Source organism: Perca flavescens, chromosome 7 (genome assembly GCF_004354835.1).
Source record: "Perca flavescens isolate YP-PL-M2 chromosome 7, PFLA_1.0, whole genome shotgun sequence".
Lineage (NCBI taxonomy): Eukaryota > Metazoa > Chordata > Actinopteri > Perciformes > Percidae > Perca > Perca flavescens.
Genome location: NC_041337.1, coordinates 28,179,690 through 28,203,172, shown reverse-complemented (window position 1 = coordinate 28,203,172; position 23,483 = coordinate 28,179,690). Strand labels below are relative to the sequence as shown.

The window sequence follows — 23,483 nt, the reverse complement described above, 5'->3', positions numbered from 1 at the left end:
TGCATACACACACACACATTTGAATCTTTAAGTTATTTGATACAGTATATCCAAGGAGTAATCAGGCAACCATTAAGGGCTGCAGTAGCTAGTGGAGTATGTGATTAAACAGTTCCAGTAACAGTTTATAAATCTATTAGTCAAATGAGAGAAAAGGAATCAATGATGATATTGGTAATTAAGTGTTTCAGTCATTTATTGAGTAAAACTACCAAACATGGCTGGTTTCAGCTCCTCAAATCTGACAATTTGCTGATTTTTGAAAACATCACTTTGAGCCCCTATGATCCTATTTCATAGAAAATAATAATGAATTGATGAATAAAAAGAATAATAGATAGATTATCTGAAAATCAAATTGTTAATTGTTAAATTCTTACAAGAATTGTGTGCGTTTTTAAGTTAAACAACTGAACCCATGCAAAACAGTTCAGTGGTAACCCTAACATTAGTCCAAATTCACGATGTTCCACTTCCAGGATTGGTCCGTTGCCGCCGGAAATTCCACCGGATGTCACTCTTTACGGCCAGATGTCCGGTACCTTCTGCTTCCTTTGTGTTGTAATTTTAAACACTGGTCGATTTATGAGGACTATGGTTAACTAAAACAACCTTTGAACGTACACATGTTCCACCCAAACAAGTTCCTTCCCGAGGCTATTTTACAGCGGCACCGGGGCCGCCAAAGACGTTTGTGATTTGTTTAAAGACATGCCAATAAATCAGAGCACGTTTTTTTTCCCATCCTGGACTGCTGTGTGGAGTAGCCAGACCCTCCTCCACAGCGCTGTGGAAGAAAATAACCTTTCTGTGCAGCTCTAAACTTTTGCTTTGGAAAGAAAAATGCTTGTAAATGCCAATGATTCAACAAGAATGGGAGTGACATATAGAGCAAATGAGTCATGGAAATCATGCATTTTACATCCTAAATCATAGCCTTTCAGCACCACCCCCGACACATTACAAAGGCTTATTATTGATTAATATAACCCAGGGGGAAGCAGGCAGATGGTAACACAAGAGCGCCTTCATGAAGCTCATGCTGAGGAGATAATATCTGAAAGCTTCAACAGTGAGCGAGCATTTAGGCGTTTCTGTTTTTGTACACTGTATGACACAAACCCATGACAGTAAGATAAAAATAAAACTCATGTGTCAGCTCAGCAGATCTTGTGTCACTTCAGAGCGGCAAATACAAACCAAAATACTGTTTGTTTGTACCGGCTTTGGCTCCAGTACACCTTTTCCTGCTTCAAACGTTACATCCAACGTTACATGATTGCTGGATATACCAAACTAACTTTTCTTCACTTTCGTGGAGCACAAGTGGATAGCATACAGGAACATCGCAACTCTTGTGTAAGTTTGCCTCTTACTTTCACCACTTATAACTTATTACGTTAATACCGCTGTTTAAAAAAAGCAAATCATATGCCTATTACCAGAGTACCTGTAACATTATACGCCTATAACGTATATCTCCCTCACAAAAACCGGCCAATTTACTTATTACAGCCAATAGATTACCACACTCACAATAAAGTACTCCGGGGGAACAAACTTCGACAATACTTTATCATATCTGCAGCAATTAAAAAAAAAAAATGCTGACGATAGAGATGCACCGATAGACCGGCCGGTGACCGGAATTGGGCGGTTTTCACGCGCTCGGCCATGACCGGCGACCGGCAGGCCAGTCTGACATATGCCGGTTTCATGCCTGTCAACGCTACAATTAACTGAGAACATAAGTTATACGATTTACAGTTCTCAAGGATGCACGCACACACGGATGCGACAGCACAGTCTCTTTTTGCTTTCTCTCAACTTTTGCGTACCCACTCGCGGTGTGAAGCGCGTGTCTGCGCTATTGTCGCACACGTAGGGAACCTCGTGAATTAACCTGCAACATGTCAGCTGTTTGGAAACTCTTCAGCGCGTGTGCAGAAGATATTTATCTTCTATAGTATGCAACACCTGCAAGGAAAAAGTAGGGCGTGGAGGGATGACACCAAAAACCAAAATCAAATTTCTTTAGTTGGATATTGGATGTAAAAAGAAGGAAATGGTTCTAACATTGCACTTTACATGTGTGTGAATTTCCCACAACAGGAGTAATTTATATAGTTCTATTGTATAGTGATCCATTATCTGTTCAAAAAATGTTCTATGTTCTGTGCAAAATGTTCCATTAAAGAAAAGACAGAAAATAAATATTTGCGTGTGCTGTAAAGTGGTTAGAATTTTTTTTATCGGAATCGGCTGAAATCGGTATCGGCTGGCCTAACTCAATGAAAATCGGAATCGGCTTAGAAAGTTGTAATTGGTGCATCTCTAGTTGACGATGCTCTGTGCAGCATCGGGGGGACGTTCAACGGCTTTGACTTTGACTGTTTTGCGTTACATGATTACTGGATATAACGTTAACAACCAAACTTTTCTTCGCTTTCCCGGAGCAACAGCGGATTGCTTACATGGACATCGCACAAGAGACGAGATGATACAACGCCGCCGTCATTAAACTGTGGTGATATCATGCAATATCATTGACAAAAAAGACAACACTACAATCTCTCTCTCTCTCTCTCTCTCTCTCTCTCTCTCTCTCTCTCTCTCCACACACACAAACAGTCCGGAGCTACATGTGAGATTGTCTCTGTAGGCTACTCACTCCATTTCTGGTGGTTGATTAATGCAGATGTGTGCTGATTAGTTCTCATAACGGGCCGGGTGGGTAGCACACTGCCATGGGTCCATGAGGCAACTGTCTGATTACTCCACATTTTAATTGTGATTTTTGTGATTAAATTCTGAATCTGCCACGTTCTCTGTCAGGTAAATATAGTAGCACAATGTTTTCCTCTGATGTAGACGTTAGCCTACACTGTAAGTCCTTCTGTAAGTCATTTTGGGGTACGATTTGGTTTTGGAGAATTCTACAACCAGCAATACCACAGCCCAAGCAATCGGCCCATTCCAAACAGGCACATTTTCAACGGGCACTGTCCTAGTGAGAGGAAACACGAGAAGAGTGAAAGAAGAGACAGGTGAGGCTAGAGACAGACACGGCAGGATAATCAGTAATGATGCTAAATGTGTGATAGAGTTTGTATAGGAGGGAATGATACATGATATATATTAATTCAGACCAACACAGCGCACTACACCTCTCCATTGCGGTCATCGAGGATCCTCTATCGTTGGAGGTTAACCACAGAACCTGTCCAGTGTAAAATAAAATGCCAAAATCTGCTCAATCTAGATACAAATATTAGTCCAGCTTGCATGAACAGAGAGTCTTGACTGGACTGGACCAGCTTGCGACAGACAGAACGCAGCAGACCAGAGCAGACATCTGACCCAGACTGCACCCGACCCCCTTATCCTCACCAGGGGGCAAAACCGATCTGCTGCGTTTTCTCTCATTCCACAAGCCCAGAGAGCAGATTATAGGAAGAACGTTACAAATAATAAATACTAACCGATTACAAGGGGATTAGTCCTAAAAACATGTAAGAGCGGAGGGTGAATAGGACAAGGCCCTCCCTGTGACATTCGAAATATCTCTGGAAGTCTGGCAGGGAAGCCGGTGCGGTTGAGCGGAAGACGGACCATTTGTAGACAGACAGGAAACGGTGACGGAAAGAAAGTGTTGAATTGTATTAGCCACAAAACTCAAAGTTAATCCATAGGATATGTATTCTCAATGAAATACAATTAAATGTCCAGACTGGAAAATGTGGAAAAGGGCATTTTGAGGAATGCAATTGCTTAGAGTTCATCGTTTGTTCCGGTTTTACAATGGTTTATCATGTATTTTGCCATATTGTTTGTTCGGTTTTATTATTGTTTATGCTTCCACATATCTTGTTAGAATAAGATTTGAATCTCAAGAAGACTTCCTGATTGAACTTAATTACTTTCGGACCACGGCACTAATTCAACACATCCGACATGATAAACATTTTTCTACAAATCCCTATTTTTATTTAACAAAAGAAGTCAAAGGTAAGCTTAGATCATCTCTGAAAGGCTCTATCTCAACATTCCTAGAGACATGGAACCCTTTCCTAGAATTAGTTGACTCCCTCAGCTTATTTCCCAACATGGGGGACACTGAGTTCCTCCTAGACTGCTCCACTCGACGTCAGACCCCCCCCTTTTTCTTATTTTTTTCTCTCTCCTCTTCTCTCTCTTCCTGCATCTCTCTTAATTTGTTTATGCATTTGTTTATTTGTTTATTTTTTGTCTTTTGGATGTTGTGCGCCCTTGCTGGTGTGATTCTGTCTGTGTGTATGGGTCTATGTTGTCTGTCCCCTCCTGGTTCGGACCTGATCTGGGTTGGGTTGAGGGTAGGTGGGAGATTTGGGGGGAATTCACATGCTGTTTCAATTATGCTTCGTTCACCATTGTCTGTAGAATGTACTGTATGTCATTTATTTTGAAATTTAAATAAAAATAGCTGAAAAAAAAAGAAAGAAGCCAAAGGTATTACATGTTAAATGTTGTTTAACCACAAGCAGCTTTGCTTAAGTCAAAAATTGCTAACATTATGATTAAATCAGAAACTGTTAAAGAAAAAAAGAGTTAATTTGTTATTTGAGGCTAATACCAAAATCGTTTAAACAAAAAACAATATTGATAATATTTGCCGTTTTCACATAAACACATGGCATAAACAAACATTTTTGATAAGGATCCCTTATTGGCCTATTAAATAAAATTGACTTGAATTGACAAAGCTCGTTTGAGAATTGACAAACATAATTTTACTGTTAAATATAAACTTTTTAGTGGTATCAGGTGGACTGTGCGATAGCATCACTGTTTTTTGTGTTTTGTTGCTTACTAGCGGACATACACACCAATACCAATATCTGCTAATATGCAATCTAACCAATATGCCAGCTCCCGGTACAGTTTTCAATACGTTGTGCTATGGATGCTAATTATATGTATATAGTTATTGCTGTATTTTTATTGCAGTAGCTCAGTCAGTAGGGAGTTGGGTTGGGAACCGGAGGGTCATGGTTCAAGTCCCCATACGGACCAAAGTATGGTGGTGGACTGGTAGCTGGAGAGGTGCAAGTTCACCTCCTGGGCACTGCCAAGGTGCTCTTGAGCAAGGCACGGAACCCCCAACTGCTCGGGGCGCCTTTCCATGGGCAGCTCCCTCACTCTGACATCTCTCCGTTAGTGCATGTATAGGTACTGAGCATGTGTGTGTATGTGTGTAATTTGTATAATAACAACAGAGTGAATACACTGTAATTTCCCCTTGCGGGATTAATAAATTATTATTAATTATTATTCATCTTTTATTTGACTATATGTTTTCCACTTCCACCCGTTTTGAACGGGCCAATAGTTTGGCCTCCTGCTCCAGCTGCTGCTTGCCGCTTTCTCCAGAACCATTGTACCTTACAGAAGGCCCCCAAAGCAACTTAACTGTATACTACTGATTTTGTGTGTACTTCTACTTCACAACAAAACATTGCACTACTACATTTACCTGACAGAGAAATGTTACTGGTAACGTTAGAGATTCAGATTTTACTCACAAAACATCACAATTAAAATATGATGGATTATTATTCATTAAACTATCCAGCATTATATTAGAGTTGAAAGCACCACCTTGAACAGAAGTTAAGTAAATTGAAGAACATTATGCTGATATGATGCCTCTCTTTTCACATGAAGTTAGCATTTGAATGCAATCCAGCAATACTGGATCGTTCCTGCCCACTTTACCCCTGGATGAATGATTATGAATGCAGCTTTGCAGTTACTCTGTCCTCAGCGGAGGTAGCCTATTTGTGGATGTGGGCATGGTTTGCATTGAGCAGCAGGGGAGAGAGGTGTGGCGATGGCTCATGAGCAGGCCCAGGTGAGGTGACTGACACAGCTTGTGCTCAATGACTAATTATACTCTTTCACTTACACAATTTGAGTGATCCGTAGGATATTCACTCGTGCTCATTGACTCCAGGAAAATGAAGAGTTTGATTGTAGGGTTGGTAAATTGGGTATCCACGCTCAGAAACACGCATGGTGAAATGCACAGCGGAAGTATTCATTTCCAAATAGTTGCAGGTAGCCCGCTGCATGCGGCTTGCCGCTGACTTCAGTTGGGCTGTAACTTCAGTTGGGCTGTAATTGCGAAGGGTAAAAATGGTAAAAAGGGTAAAAATGGTACAGTTTTTACCCTTTTTACCATTTTTTACAGTTGCGAAGGGTAAAAATGGAAGAAGTGAGGCTAGCGTTATGCGCTGCTGTTGTCACTATGGGAGGTAATAAAAGTGCGTGGGCCGTCTTTGTTCACGCTGGTTGAGATTATGGAGCCTCCGTGTTTTTGTTTTATTACCCTTGGCTACAGTAGTTTGCACATATTAGCGCTGAGGGCTAACCTGGCTTGTTTACTTTTTTTATTAGATTCCTTCTTTTGAGTCTGTTTACATCCGTACAGCGTGCTCAGTGTGACGTCTATCGCGCATACTTGCCCGGCCAGCAGGAGTAAGTGACTCTCGCCTTTAAAATATGATGATACAACTCAAACTGGCCATATTTAGGTTACTGTACTGAGGAGCCATTAACAAGCCATGGGTGTCAGCTGGTGGACAGATTACTTGGGGTATTGTTTTTAATCCTACACAGATTCATACGGAAAAATAACAGTGGGGCAAAAATGCCTTATGTCACTAATCCATATCTAATCCCTTATCACAGCACTGTGGCCACTCGTCAAATTTTCAAAAACAATGGAAACAGACTGGAGCCAGATGCAAATACTGGACCAATGTTACAAACAGACAACAGCAGCAACTACTGCACAACTGCTCACCTTGTCAGGTTTACAGACAGCTGAAGGCAGGGGGGCAGCTTTCCCTGAGTGTCATGGCACGCACACAACTTTTTCAGCCGTCTTAACAACTAGAATATACTCCAAGCCCCTTTGTTACCAAACTTCCTAAACGCCCACCTTTACAGCAACACATACACATCAATACACAGGAACGAAATGCTGTAAAAATGCATGCACGCTACTGCATAGCCAGGTCTCCACATGCTCTCCAGAGTTCACTTGTTATCCTTCTGTACTGGATTCTGGGTCTGTTCATTAAATTAAGAAAACTACAGCAGAATTAAAGGCAGTATTTACACGAAGAGGAGGAGTTCAAAGAAGTGTGAGGGTTGTACAAAAGCAGAAAATACGCTGAAGTTGAATGGGATCGTTTCTGCCCTACCTCACCATTCTGGTCGAAGCCTGCCACAGCCTCTTGCTTCAGCAGCCTCAGAGTTTAGTAATCCAGCACTGGGCACTGTTACACAAGAGACGGCGGGAGGGAACGAGGGAGATATAGAGACAAAAGGAGGAGGGTGGGGGGGCGCTTGTAAAAGTGTTACTGGGTTAAATAGAGTGAGACAGAGACAGTAAAAGAAATGACAGACAAGTGGAGGAGGGTGCTTTGTAAGTGTTATAGAGAGAGAGAGAGAGTTCAGGAGGGAGAGCAAGTGGGCGGGGGCCTTTTAATCTGGGATTTGGACGAGCGTGAGCAGGCCTGATACCAGCACCCGTCAGTGCTATCAGTCGTCCCCCTGTATTCCCTCCTTCCCCACCTCAGACGAATGTGACAAGCGCTGGCAGACTGGTCCAAAAACCCTCTGCTCTCCTCCCTCAGCCTCACCTTCTCTCCCCTTTGTACCCTAAGAGGTAAGCGGCTGTTTGATGGCTCCACTCCAAAGCCCATTCTGTGATCATAAAGCTAAACAGAGCTTTCACTGGCTGTAACATAGACCAGACCAGGCCAGCTACGAGGTCCCTGGTATCTTGTCGGGGGCTAAATGCAACAGCTGTGTGTGTGTGTGTGTGTGTGTGTGTGTGTGTGTGCCTGGAGATTACACCTGATCGTGCGTGGCGTAGTTACACAGGATCATAGTTAGCCCTCGCCAAGCTAAACCCCTTAATCCAGCAAATTCAGCAGTATGTTATTAGGCTATTCATTTTGCAGCTTGCAGATGAGTTAGAAAATAAATGCAGAGAACAAAAGCACAGCAGTATTAGACTGCAGTGTAATGTCTAACAAGGGCTCTACGATATGAGGAAACTATGTGATATGCGATAACGTTGCTGAATATCGCCAGAACGATATTACTTGCAATACATAAACAGATAGTAAAGTGTACTCCGTTCTGCTGCTTTCAGTATTCTGTTAAAATACAACCAATTGCTTGTTGAATTTAACACAAATGAAACCAACATTTTTTTTATAAAAAAATTGAATATCGAATTAAATATAAAAAGACACCACTAAAAAAAGAATGAGTTACATTTTTAAGTGCAGTTTTCAACTGATATTTTCTTTCAACTAACAAAAAAATCTTGAGTGTCTTTTGTGATATGTGTTAATGCTCATTGTAAAGACAAACTGAAACGGTTATCTAAAGGGAAACACGAATGTCTGTACCAAAGTTCATGGAAATCCATCCAATATTTGTCAAGACATTTCACTAAAAAACAGAAATGTCAACTGCATGGTAGCGCTAGAGAAAAAGTCAGGTCACCAAAGTCACTATGATTCATCCTCTGGGGACCATGAATGTGTGCGTAGATTTCATGGCAGTCCATTCAATAGATTCAGTATGGTCAGGTGGACTGACACACCGACGAACAGACAGACATTGCATAAGCTTAAGTGCCACGAACATGAATAAAAATATCAAGCAGCCTTAATCTGTGCTACTGAGACTTCAACAATGGGTTAAACCAGAATTTTCTCTCTCTAAAGTGACCTTAAAGAACTGTGGTCAGATATCAAAGCAAAAGGCTAGCTTTTTAAATGTATGTTGTAATTGTAAAGTCCTATAAATGTTCATAACTAGACATGAATATTGCTGAATGAGTAAAGAGTCTGTGACTACATTAACGTTTCATTATGGCTCTTTTTTTCAGCACTGTCCTTTTTGTAAAAGCAGAACAAACAAGACCTTTTATTTTCAAGAATGAAACCCATTTTCCTCAAATGTCACTTATGCAATCGTGTCTGCAAGGCTAGGTTTCTTGGAAGCCTTTTGGAGATTTGCAGAGAAGCTATTATTTTGTGATCTGGGTGTCTGCGTTGTCAAAGCACAGGACAAAATGCATTTGCCCTTTCTCTTTCAGTGTGTTTCTGCGTTTAATGATTAACTTGTAAGCCATCACTCACAAAGAAATGCTTGTAGAAACCTGGTTATTGGGAACTGCTCATTTGCTTGCAAATGTTCAAGTGTCCATATTAACCAAATGCATTAAATAATAAGCGTACAACTAGTGCTTTTGATGTATTTTCAATGATGCTATATTTGGGTACAATGTAAAAAAAGAAGTGTTATTTTAATAAAATTTTTGTAACCTGCCATCTGTTGATTGTCCTGTTATAACCATCAAATATGTAATCTGTATGTGTACTATAGCTTTTAAAGTGTCTCCAGGCCAAACAATTGCAAATAACAAATCTTTGGATTACCAAAGTTTCTGTATTCACACCTCGTTAATCACCTGCTATTAAAATATCACTGGGCAGATCCACAGAACCAAGCTCTCATGTCAACACCACACTTGGGTGATATAACTGATGTCCCTAAAGTTATGTGTAATTGAAGTGAAAAGATTATTCTGTGCAGTACTATAGATTTGAGTCACAGTCAATTTTGAGAAGTCATTAACACGGACTGAACAGCATGCCCTTCCAAGAAAACCACATCCATATTCTCTCCCTCCCTCCCCTCCTCAGATCATGACTCCAGGAGCAGAAGTGACTAAGGGCTTTCCAAGAATAGGATTCCCTTTGACAACCACCAGGCGCCCCATTTCACTGCATCTGGCCTTGGGCAGCAAGAGAGAAAGACAGAGACAAGACAAAGAGAAGGGGGTTTCAAATAGCCTGGATTTATCTGACAAGACGTCGACAGGAAAGAAGACAACACACTGGATGAACTGGGGGAGAGACAGGCAGCTGGGAGCTGCAGGTTAGGCCTTGGGCTGGTTGAGGGGAAACAGGCCCAGTGTGCATCCAGCCACCACTCTATCCTCTTACATAATGTCTCAAGTTCAATATAGCCCTGGTTGGCTATTTAAAGCATGTCCGTCTAGGCCAGCTGACAAAAAGGTGATATACTTAGTAGCCACCGCGCAGCATGAAAGCCTTGGCTAGGGCTATATTGGTCACAGACAAGCCCGGGGTGTGGATTTTGGTAATGTTGCAGATATTTTTAGCCCGGCTGATGATCCAGGGTATTTACATGAGGTGCAAAACTTGCACACCCCCCATAGCTGGATGCCTAACTTCTCTGTGTAGCACCAGGCAGTCAGCTTAGTAATATTGGCTAAATGACTAACTTAGGCAATCACTTTGCACGTGCATGCTGTTTGTTTTCAACACTTGCACATACTAAATCCAGCCAAAGCTGACTAAATTATTGACAAAAATGCTATTGGTGATACGTCAAATGGTCAAAAGCTTTTAGGGTAGTTAGGAAGTTCTTTAATCATGCAAAAACAACTAATAGCACAGGGTATCCATAGTTTGTGGCTTTTTGTATTTACATGGAGTAAACAGTACTTGTCAAACACAGAGTAAAAATGGCTCTGGGCATTAATGGTTAATAAATAACTACAATGTTTTTTCATCCAGCCTTTTTCCAATAGCCAACATGGAAACCAAATTCTTTGGAAGGTAGAAACCCGTTAATACATACCGGACTTCTTGCCTGAAACAAACTGAGCATACAGAGTAATTGCTCCAAAAGTTCTTCGCAATTTTGCATAACTTCAATGCCAAATTTATCATGTAAATAATGGAATAATCCCTTTTTAATTTGGATTAAATAATGTACTGGCAGTAGTCTGGTGTTCATATTTGCATATTTTGAACAATGTCTATCCTTTTCCACTCAAAAAGCATTCAAAACAAGCGTCTTTAATAAAACAGTTTCTAAGTGACAGCAAATCCCAGATTCAGTTAGGGATTTAGTCCAGTACCCATTCATCATCACAGGAAAATTTTACAGAGCCAAATCTTATTATTGAAAGCAAATGTATGATACTTTGCTAAGATTTTACGCATCTCATTTTACTATGCAAAACTAAAGGCATAGTTTGAATGTAGTTCATGTTTAAGACCGTAGGTCTTACTGGAAAAATAACAAATACAAAGACTTTCCGCATTTGAAATCATCAGAAAATTGATATATTGTGTTTTGACTGCCAATTAAGGCTATACACTATTTGAAGATGACTCTTGTAATCCACATTTGCTATTAGTTTCTGTATCTAACAGACTGCAGGATAACTTTATTTATTTATTTATAACTTTTTTATTTTTATAATTGCAATACTCATAAGAACGTTTTAGACAAAGTACCTCTTTCTGTAACGAACTTGCTTGTTTATATAGGCGTCAACCTGTTGGTAAAGAGAAGTTAAATGGTAAAATTTTAGTCAGTTGGTACGTTGTACCTCTTTTCCAGCCTACTCTTTTCACCGGCCAAAGATAGAAGCAGTAGATAATTGCACTTCTCAGTGAAGTGAGATGAGCGTGACTTCGATAGTCAAAGTCATTTAACAGAGAAGACCCAGAAACAATGGTAGGTGTGGCACTATTAACCTGATCAAAGCTGAGATTGGATTTACACAGCTCAATAAAAATGTAGTGTTATTATGTTAAACATCTAAACAAACTATTTGACATAAACCTGGTATAGCATCTCCTTTCTACCATTAAAAGCACTTTGTCTTGTAAACTGTATCTGCTCGTTTTTTTTGTCTGAAAAAAATGCAAAACATGTATCTGGAAAAAAAAACAGTTGGTTCAGAGCACTCCTGGAAATGTTGGCAGTGCTATCTTATTCCTCCACATGGGCTGTTGTTTTCCTGTCGGCTTATCGACAAAACTGACTCACTGTTCTCAGCTGGTGAAATGAGTTTCAGTGACAGACGAGGTCTCCTCTTTAAACAAAGGGGGCAGAGGTGGTTTCCAACAGTGGAAAGTTTGTAATACTACACAGAATCAACTAGCAAAATAAAAATGGAACAGCAACCTAAAGTGATTCTGCATCATCCCAGCTTTATACTGACCTCATCACAATGCTTAATCATTGTAACGTTGATGGTACAATCACAACTGGGGACAGTACACATGGCTCCTTTATGACTAAACCTGCCACAGCTCTCCACTGCAAAGACAATAATCACAAAACATGTGGAAACTCAGCCCTCCCCAATACTATGATGATTAAAATCCTTCCTGAAATGGAGAGTCTGAGTGATACTATCATCAACAGGAGAGCAGGTCTGCCTGATCAAGATGGCACGCACTGTAGTATTGTTCCCCTGTGGTATTTAAGCTCAGGAAGTACAGAATGAGCCACAGAGCAATAGTCATACGTGTCTTGGCCGGTGACAAACCATGGAAACCGGCTCAGATGAAAACAACTTTTAACTTTACCTCAATGTTTTCCACAATCTCTGATCTTAGTCTGCTGGTGGCTTTGGCCCCCTGGGGCAACTGAACGCTTGGCCCTCTGTCAACTCACCAGTGTTTATACGTCTATTCTCGTTTGAGAAAGACGTCACAAATGTCCGTGAAATAATTTTTTTTCCCCTTGAAATAGTGTTCTAGTGATTAATGGAGAAGGGCACCAATTTTTCCTATTCCTATCAATTGTGATAACATTTTACTCAATGGTCTTATTGAGATTTTAGACAAGAGGGCACCACTAAGAGACACATTTACAGTGGTGTCGGCTGTACAAAATGTCTATTGTATTAGTAAATTACTGGCCTACATACTTAAAGTATACACGTGCACATACACAGTTTGGTTAAGCTCTTCATCTGTGTATTCAAGTATAAGTAAATACTGTATGGAGGGCCGTCAAACTGAAAGGACACCAACATTCTTGCAATAGATTAATAATCAGCCACAGCAAGATTTCGATTTTATATGATAGCTTATGCCACACACAAAAAACAAACAGTGTATAGTATATAGGTCCGTCCATCTAACGTAGGAAGGAGCTAAGCAACGCAATGGTCCATGTTCGTAGAAATGTTGTACGTTGTGAAGAACAAAGTTATATTTTAAAATTTTCCGTTAATGCACCAGCCAGCCTGGCAGCTGTTTGCAAACTCCCTTTGATGCACCGAGGTCTATGCCATATCCAGCTACATTCTATTGTCAGAAAACACAATTTTCCAAAATAACATTATAACACAGAATTCATCCCCCTTTGTTCTGTCAGAATAGAAAAAAATGCCTTTGTGTTTTGTGGATTATGTTTAAATCAGTAGCAGGCCTTTGTATGCACTTACCAAAGGCAAGACAGAGAACAATATCACATGTTAAACACCTGCAAGACCACACACCTGCTATCTTTTCCACCCATATAGCCTAGTGGTAGTGTACAGTATTTGTATCAACTATAAACTCCCTGATTGCCAACTTTGCATTTTCTTGAGTCCACAACAGCCATAATGGTCAAGATAGAAGCTGATTGCTGAAGTCAACATTTCAGAGGTCACCTTGCATAGAAGCAGGACTAAAAGTTATTACACTTGGGAACACCAATAGTTACAACAAGGGGCTAAAAAGAAGAGCCAAAGTCTAAATGAGTGCATTCACTGCAGCATTTCACATACCCCACCTAATAACCCTAACACAACACATTTCGATTATAATTTTTCTCAAAGCAGGGAATATCATCTTTTCTAACTGTGTATTGGAAAGTAGGCCTACCTAGAAAGGGCTGTCTAGGAGGAATTCTGACATTATATGAACCCATAGTGCAAAATCTAAATAACTACTTCACAGAGTACATGTATTAGATTAGATTCAACTTTATTGTCATTGTGCAGAGTACAAGTACAAAGACAACGAAATGCAGTTTGCGTCCAACCAGATGCAAAATCATGTTTCAGCACAACTCGTAATTCCTCACACTAAGCTGGTCAACGTATCAGGGAGATCTACAATTCATTACTAGTCCACAGATGTGCATGTGGTTAGTAATATGTTGGAAGAGGACCAAGTTATTGGTAGGAGGAATATACATACAGTGCACAATAATTACCAAAGCTGTCAGAGTAAAGCATAAAGCAGGAATATATATATATATATATATATATATATATATATATATATATATATATAAATAAACCAAAGACACAGTCGATAACAGATGGAGAAAATTGACTGAACACTGTAACCATATGAAAAAAAAAAAAAAAAAAGACCCATGTATTGACCAGGCCTTTCTTTTCTTTACTTTCTGTTTTCTTGGTCGTTGGGAAAGTATGTTTTATAATTAAGAGGAATAGGGAGTGGAACTATCATGATGAGATCTATAGGCTATTCCCTGTTTTCTATTACTGCTCGCAACCAGCTATCATCTACTTTTTCATTTGTTTAGTACTTATTTTTATTTTATTATTTACTTCCTTTTTATGATTATTATTGTAACACATTTCAATTTTGTTGCCGTTTCCTTGTTCTTTTTATTCCTTACTTAAAAAAATGTTTGTATACATGCTGCTTACGTTAAGGCAAGTTCTTCGAAAGGAGTTTGTATCATGCATACAAAATAAATAAAAAGTATATATTGAAAAACAAATATTGATTGCATGTTTTATTACTATTCTTGGAGGGACTAAACGTGTAGGCCTACATTTGGTTTTAGTATTACTTAGTCATTTTATATTGGTATTAAATAGTTTAGTGTTTTTAAGCTTCAGTAAGTAATTACATGCACACTTGAATTGTTTTTGTGGTTCTTGTCAATACATTAGTGAGGACCTGAAACTGATGTTGCTATGATATTCCTATATAAACTTATATACATACACATAATTTTTTCTGGGGTTTTACTAAAGTGCCCTTTTAAATGTGTAATAGGTTTACTATAATACTCTCTGTGTAGGACATGGATTCACAGGAAGCTTTAAGCCAATTTCCTGCACTGTGCACACATAGAAACAAAGAGAGAGGACAGAGACAGAAAAAACACATGGCACTAGATTAGAAAAGTGAGGATTAAAAACTTTTGTGATGTATGAAAATATATTGTAAGGAGTTCCTATTGACATAGCTACAACTCAGAAATAAATCACACCACTCACAAACACACGCGCATAAAATGCAAATTGATGTAAAACATGAAAACAGGGCAACCTGACGCAGTTATTTCGCAGCAGCTACCTAAATTAGTTAAAGCAAATTCACAAATGTATAAAAGCTATCAACGTCGCCACCTTTGTTATGGCCATACTTTAGGCAAAGGCAGCTCTATAACTCTATGCCAATTCATAATTAACAAGACAAACATATAATGGAGTTTCTTTGGGTGAAATTGAAAATATGAGACGTCAAGTGCGTCTGCCACAGGGGTCTGTGACACGAAAAAAGTTGAGGCGCCCCTGCTTTCTTGTTGGCAGCCTCAGTTCAGTCTCGCCCGTACAATCTCTGAACGCTCGTGCAGATTGAAGAGGCTGTTAAATATTACGCGATTAATGACAGTTTAGAAAACAACCGCGACTTTACCTGCGAGATGTCATAGCAGTCTCTGAAAGCTGTCAAGTGTCCACAAACGTTCCCCTTTTGCCTCTGCCGAATCGCTGTGAAGAGTGAGAGATCTGTTGAACCTGCTTGTTGTGCTACACATAACTACTGACACGTCTTCCGGTTATTGCCTTCAAAACAAAGTCCTTATTTGTAGGCTAATTTTTAAGAGGTGGATTTTTATTTTGAATAGGTTTGAACATTATTTTAATGACTTTTGCACAGGATTTTATTTTTTATTTTTAAACAACTTAACAAAAAAGTCATGAAGAAATACTATTTTCATACCTATTACAAACCAAGGCTAATTCACTAACTCCAAACTAACTTTAACAGTTCCGCGTTTTTTTGATAGTACAACATCTTGTTGTTGTAGCCCTGCTTCACCTTTTAAATGCAATTATGTTAGCCTAGTTCTTCTTTTGTCAAATGTGACCGTTTAACACTTTTATTTGGCAAGAAAAGTTTCTTTTCCTGTCCTGTTCTGACTAACCCTAGCTACCTTGATGCATCTAGAAAACATTGTTAAAGTTCCCTGGCACATTCAGTTTAATATTACAGGCTTAGTAACCTTTTTCTACAAGGGCCGTTGAAAAATATGCACAAATATATCGTTGACTCTTCACTTGTAATTGGCATTGAGTCATAATCGTCACTGAAAACAGGGGCACACACCTGTGACTGTATAACTGTTAATTAATTAACAAGCTGAAAACTTACAGTACCACAGCCATGTTCCCGCTGTAATGTGAAAGAATGGAATTTGCTTTTGCTAATGTTAACTATGATTAGTTGCAAAAATTAGAGACCTTGATTTACATTTTTAGTATTAAATTGATAATGGTGTTAACCCAATGACAAATCAGCAGAATAGTAAAGCTGAAGGCCAACAACCTTTGAAATAAAATAAAATAAAATAAAGAAACTGCCTTTACAACTCATGCATGTGATGTGTCTACCCATTGATTTCCTTTACTTTCACCAAGGATACAATAGTAATTAACAGCCTTTTGCTATGCCGTTGCTCTGCTATTGTCTCAAGAGATAAGGCAGGTCTATTACCTTGTCCTCTGTTATCCCCTCATGATGGGACAGCCTTCCAGCTCTGGAGTTGGTGGTTAGGGGAAAGGAGTAAGAGAGGCAGAGCAGCATTGACGTCACCAGGCTGTGGTTATCAGTGGAGGTTAATCTACTGGGGGATGGATGGGCTTATGCAATTGTCTGTGAGCTCACAGGCTTCACATCTATGGATTTGCTTTTCCACTGTTTGACCCAGTGTGTTGCTGCAGCCTACAGACAAACTGACAGATGATGCAGTGGGGATTTCTTCTCTCTTTGGCATTTATATTTAGAGTAGATGTGTTTTTTTCTCTGCCAAATGCAATGTGCTCCAGGCAGGATACATGGGTTTGAACACAGGGTTTATTGTTTGGGTCTGGTGAGCAGTTAAAATGATCCTGTCGCACAATGGGAGGGCATCGCTCTCTGATCAATACATAGTGGAAATTGATGAGGAGGGTGAGAAATCTATTGGAATAACACTGAGTGCACATTTAGTGTTTAATGTGACTGATACAAGACTAAGGGACTTGAAAAACTAAGTCATTACCATTTATTGGGTTGTTGAGATACTGTTTGTATAACTCGTGTTGGTTATATGATGGGAAAGTATTTTTTTGCTGCACCTACAGGCACATATTTAGGAGATAACTAAGGGAAATTAGCTGCCTTTGCTTTGACTTCTGCTTGTGTCTGAGAAAAAAGGTTAATCAAGCTGTGTTTTAGTGTATGTGTGTGTTGGGAGTGGGATTACAAATGGCATGACCTTAAACACTGTAATTGTGGTGGTTAAAAATGGTCCCTTGACTGTAATGGGAAAATAATCTGGTCACAAACTGGCTTACAAAGTCAAAGCTGGTGCTTTACTGTAAGGTGAAGTTATCAAGTGGCTCTGTAAAGCCGCCTACACATGATAGGCGGCAAAATCGCTTTGCGCTGGCCGTTCCATTAATTTCCTATGTGGAGAGAGGTGGCGCCCAACTATGCGCTGCTCCACCCCTGGCGTTGCGCATCGCTCGGATTTGCAGATCTGCGCTGCGCTCAAAAGTTCAAATGATTTAAAGCGCCCATATTATGCTCATTTTCAGGTTCATAACTGTATTTTAAGGTTGTACCAGAATAGGTTTACGTGGTTTAATTTTCAAAAAACACCATATTTTTGTTGTACTGCACAGCTCTCTCTCACTGCTGCAGATCCTCTTTTCACCTGGTTTCTGTTTTAGCTACAGAGTGAGACCTCTTTTCTTCTTCTTCTTCACTACTACACTACCGGTCAAAAGTTTGGGGTCACTTAGAAATTTCCATTCCACTCCATTCCAGACACAATACCTGTACAATAACCTTACATAATTGTAAAAGGGTTCTCGACTGTTGTAGAAAGAAGGGGCTGAAGAAACACTTGAAATTCATGCTTTTTGGTCTAAACGTCATACCCAAATTAAAAGTGGTACAGCTCCCATATACTTTGACACTCAGGGGTGTGCCTGATATCATTGGAAAGGTGATTGATGTGGGTTTGTTTGTGTATTTGAGAAGTGTTGTATTTTGTAGTTTTTTGGCTTTTTTATTTGCACTTTTCAAATAGAAATAAAAAAACGCACAGACATATTTGTAGAAAAGAATTCATATAAAATCCATTTTTGAGTCTTTTAGCTTCTGAATTTTTTTCTGTAGTAAGCTGAGACGTGGCTAATTATTTGTTGTCTGTCACCTGTCAGATGTGTTTACAGCAGTGTATTTTAATAATTTTACAGATTTATAACTTGGACAGAAATAAAAAATCTCCATTGTAGCCTCTGTAACTCTGTGTCAGTAAGGCCTAAAATTGCCCTGACACTTGTAACAAAAACTTGAGAATGTTTCCTTTCCAATGATATCAGGCATACCCCTGAGTGTCAAAGTATATGGGAGCTGTACTACTTTTAATTTGAGTATGACGTTTAGACCAAAAAACATGGATTTCAAGCATTTCTTCAGCCCCTTCTTTCTACAACAGTCGAGAACCCTTTAGCAATTATGTAAGCACATAATGTAATCTGAAAACTGCTGTTCTGATTAAAAAAACAATGCAACTGATCTCAGCAGGTATTCTGTCTGGAATGGAGTGGAATGGAAATTTCTAAGTGACCCCAAACTTTTGACCGGTAGTGTATCTTTGATTGCACTCGCACATGCTTAGTAGCTCAGATGTAGAGCATGTCAGCTAGCTAACTCTAGAGACAGTAAAAGAAAGCCTGTTTCTCCGACTTTGGTCAGTTACAAGGCAGGATTAGCTGGGAGACTTCTAAATGAGGGCGCGCATCTAAGTAGTTCTTTTGTAGATTATGGTGAACTTGTGTGTGTTGTAGCAGTGCTTTGCTATTGAGAACGACGTAGCATGCTAGCGTTAGCATGCTAACGCTAACGCTACGAGCTAACGGTTGTGGTTAGCCAGCTCATTTCGGACTGTGACGTCACAGTACGAGGCGATTTTGAACAGCTTACCCGGAGACTGAAGGCAGGACACATTCAGAAACCGTATCTCACTCAAAACAGCATGGATGGATTTTTTTCTAAGTTTGTATGTGTGTGGAAGCACCAGAGACACAAAAGAACACCCCAAATCCCAGAAAAAGTGATTTTTTCATAATATGGGCACTTTAAAGCAACACTATGTAACTTTTAGCCCTACAGGTTGTCTCATTGGAACTACAGCTCGCGTCGGGTAGCGCGAGTTGTAGTTCCAATGAGACAACCTGTAGGGGAACCATCCCCCTACAGGTTGTCTCATTGGAACTACAGCTGCAACTAAAAGAACAAATTGCTTATCATGTTGTCATGTTAGGTGGCTTAAGGCTATGGTTATAATATATAATTATGGTTCTGCGGAGGCTCCACGCAGAGCTTTTGCCGTAGCCTACGTAAGTGGCATGATGTTTATACTTGTGCGCTGGTGTGTGCGTCAAGCCGGCATATGTGTGTGTGTGTGTGTGTGTGTGTGGTAGAGCGAGGTAGAGAGAGACAATGACGGTGATTAGCTTCGGAGCGAGAAACAAAGTGTCTCCCCTGTGCTTTCTGATCACAGTGGGAAATCTGGAGCAGGAAAAGTTAACCCTCTCCTAGATTTCACGTTGTTTATGGAGAAGGAGAACCAGGAAATGAGTTGTGGGAAATGCAACGCTACCAAGCCACGGCCGAGCGTCGTGCGTCGCTGCGATGTGTAGTTACATTTTTCAAGAGGTGCGCGTCAGGCTACGCCATAGGGTCCGGCGTAGGTTTGTGTCTTCACTTACCTACGTGCGTAGCAACGGCGTAGATTTTACGCAGAAGTATAAATCAGCCTTTAGACTGTATGGGAGAGTTTCACCCTGGCAACCGGAATGTAAGTTGTTCTATGATGATGCAAGTGATGAGATTTGGTCAGCATTGATTTTCATACTATACAGAAATGAATGGAAAACAATGGATGCCTGGAAGAATAGAAACAAATACATATACAAATTTCTAAAATGAAATAGTGGCATTTGCTTAATTATTAACTGATGTAAAATATATACATTATTTGTAAAATGAAAGCAGTGGTGAATTTAGGGATGGAAAGGTGTGACGAGGTTCCTGGACTGAAACATTTACTATTTATTACCATGCAGACTGATGTCCTGTTGTGTCTAGGAGGGACAAAAAGACTCACGAGCACAAAGCCTAGTTTCCCAGCCAAGGGAATGGAAACCAGGATGTCCCTTCTACCCTGAGGTGGCTGCTTCTATAGGCTCGTGGCCTTTGACCCCTTTTGCCTTGAGACTTGCAAATCTGCCCCGTCCAAAGATTTAAAAAAAAATCTGGAAAAGGAAACAAAGAGGACTTATACTGAGAGTGATGCAGCTGGACAGCTGGAGCCTCGTCAAAGAAAAAAAGAATGTTTATTACCACATGGACATAAAAAGCTGTGAGAGAGGAACTTTATTTCACAAAAGGGGGTGAAATGTAGTATGGTAATGGTGAGGTCTTATTTTTCGAGAAGCAACACTGTCCAACATTTCTTAGAAAACATTCTTTGAAGAGCATTCAGTGATTTTCTAAGAACAGTTTCTTCTTTCACAGATGATGTCGTGGACCCTAGGGCCTGTTTGGCTCAGGTTGGAAGGTCTGATGAACTCTCATCCAGAGAGGGCCTGAGTTTGTTGCATAATTCATAACTCCACTTTGACCTTTGAACAAACTGCATTCCCCAACATGTGTTAAAGTGCTCATATTATGCTTTTTGGCTTTTGCCCTTTCCTTTATTGTGTCATATATCCTTTTTGTGCACGTTATACGTTTACAAAGTGAAAAAGCCCAAAGTCCGCCCCAAAGGCACTTACCATCTCCATCAGAAAACACTGTTCACAACCTGCTCCAAACAGCTCTACTGTAGTCCAGCCTTTACTTCCGTGACGAACGTGCGTCACTTTGTAACACACGTTATAATGCTCGCCTAGCTGCTAGCATGGCACGCCCACATTCTCTGCTTCTGACTGAGTAGTAGGTACTGCGCATGTGCGACTCCCAGCAAAGCTGGAATAGAAGTGTGATGCTTCACTCTGTAGCTAAAACACAGAGCTCAACACACAGGGTGAAAAGAGGAGCTGCAGCAATGTGCAGTACAAGAAAAATATGGTGTTTTTTGAAAATTAAACCATGTAAACCTATTCTGATATAACTTCTAAATACAATTATGAACCTGAAAATGAGCATAATATGAGCACTTAAAAACAGCACATCTTAAAATGTCCTGGCTGCCTCGGATCTTTCGCTTCTGCAGCTTCTCTCAAAGCCTTTCAGTTGCTCAACACAAGAATTAACACACATGCATTTCCGTGTCTCCTTGGTTCTGTGAATCCTAAGTCCTCCGAAAGACATATTCCACCCTGAACCGCTCTAACCCTCTAGCTCCCCTGGGTGTCACCCAGTGGTGGACTGTAACTAAGTACATTTACTCAGGTACTGTACTTACGTACAAATATGAGGTATTTGCACTTTGTTTGAGTCCTTTCTTTTCATGCCACTTTCTACTTCTACTCTACTACATTTCAGAGGGAAATACTAGACATTTTACTCCACTACATTAATCTGACAGCTTTAGTTACTAGTTACTTTACAAATTAAGTTTTTTTTCACACAAACAAACAAATACAATGGTTTGGCCTAGCAATCCAGCTTAAATGATTAGCCGATTATACACAGAATTGTTTTGATCGTTTCCAGTTTCTAAAATGTGAGGATTTGGCATACTTGGAGTACTTTTACTTTTAATACTTTAGGTACATTTTCCTGATGATACTTACATACTTTTACTTAAGTAACATTGTCAATGCAGGACTTTTATTTGTAACAGGGTAGTTTTACAGTGTGTGTATGAGTACTATTGCTTAAATAAAGGATCTGAATACTTCTTCCACCACTGGTATCACCTAAGCAGTGATCCTCTATTTCATTATTTGGTTCTATATATGGATGCTGTATTTTGTTTTAATTTTAATTCCTGGAAAACTGAACTACTTACGCTTATTAACTTGAAAACAATCTTTCCCCAGAAGGATCCCTCACTGAGTGAAACTATATAATCTACAACATGTCATCGTTTTAATTAACACAACACAAGATACAGTGTCCTTCTCTGTCATTAGCAAGGAACAAATTAAACTCATTAAATCTCTGGCTTGATGAAAACGCTCAAGACAGATCTGGGATGTACTGAATGATGTATGAAGCTGTGCAGCAGTTGCTTTTTTCTCTTGAATTCCAGGCTTTCAATTAACGAGTAGGGCACTAGAGATTGCTGTAGGTGATTTGAATTATATAATAAGAAGTACATGCAGCCAGAAATGCTGTTTATTGATGTGTGTATGAGCATGACAACTTAAATTGCTTTTGATTCGGAAAAATACACGTTTCAATCCAAATGTGAGCAGAAACCTCTCATTAAGACAGACCACAGATTGAAGTCTGAACTTGTGATTGCTTATATAGTTGCAGGTGCCTGGAAGCTAAAATTGAATAAAAGCCTGACACTGTGAATTCATAAGATACTTGAGCTTTCCCACCAAATTGCAATTTCAACTGATCTGAACCTGGAAATATATAGAAAATACCCATTGGGGGCTCTCATCCTTTCCATTAGCTCATTCATTACCTACAGAAGTTGTACAAGAGCTTACCGCCACTGACTTGGACATGCATCACATGTCTTATTCATTATTAGAACAGCCCCAGGGTAAAGGAAAAATATATGAGTAAAAGAAGTTCAAGTTCTGACCTGTCATCAAGAATCTCTAGTCTACTGAGTTCCACTTGATAGCTTTTTCGAGAGCATTAACCAGATCTCATGGGCTTCATCAGCTGAGTTGTCATGAGATGGTTCAGTCGTCTTTATTTGATTTAAGTATGGAGATTTCTTTTATGTGACAGCAGGTGGTCATATACGGTTATGGAGGGGAAGATCGTAAAACTTTTCTCTGGTCTGACAATGGCCTGTCAGGTCATAGGTTGACAACTAAGCTTCTACAGCTCACAAAAAAGTTAACCTTCTGCTAAAATGATTTTATCAAACTACTATTGCCATGATTTCATGCAACATCAGATAAAAAAATGTGTCAATAACAGAAAACGTCTCCGTGGACAAGACTGACAATGTTCAATATTTGTCTTACTGGAAACAGATCCTGTGAAATCCAAGAGTAAACTGACCCGACTAACAAGTATCGTCTGTGCAACAAGCCTGATGTAGCTGTTCTGTGCCATGAAGCTCCATTGTTGAAGACCGGTCTTCATTCCACATCTCACATTCTTCCTCAGCGGATTGAAAGCTTGGGA

The 23,483-nt window shown here is 39.7% G+C and overlaps 1 protein-coding gene across 3 annotated transcripts in view; it reads right to left on the bottom strand.

Moving 5' to 3' along the window:
- ptpn11b (protein tyrosine phosphatase non-receptor type 11b) overlaps positions 1-15,693 on the bottom strand; it is a 52,351-nt gene extending 36,658 nt beyond the window's left edge. For all 3 annotated transcript variants that reach the window (XR_003693008.1, XM_028583480.1, XM_028583481.1), the window contains exon 1: positions 15,576-15,693. Coding sequence is in view for 2 of the 3 variants with exons in the window: in XM_028583480.1 (XP_028439281.1) it covers positions 15,576-15,589 (14 nt within the window). In the remaining variant the exon portion in view is untranslated. The remainder of the gene's footprint in view (positions 1-15,575) is intronic.
- Positions 15,694-23,483: the final 7,790 nt, after the last annotated feature.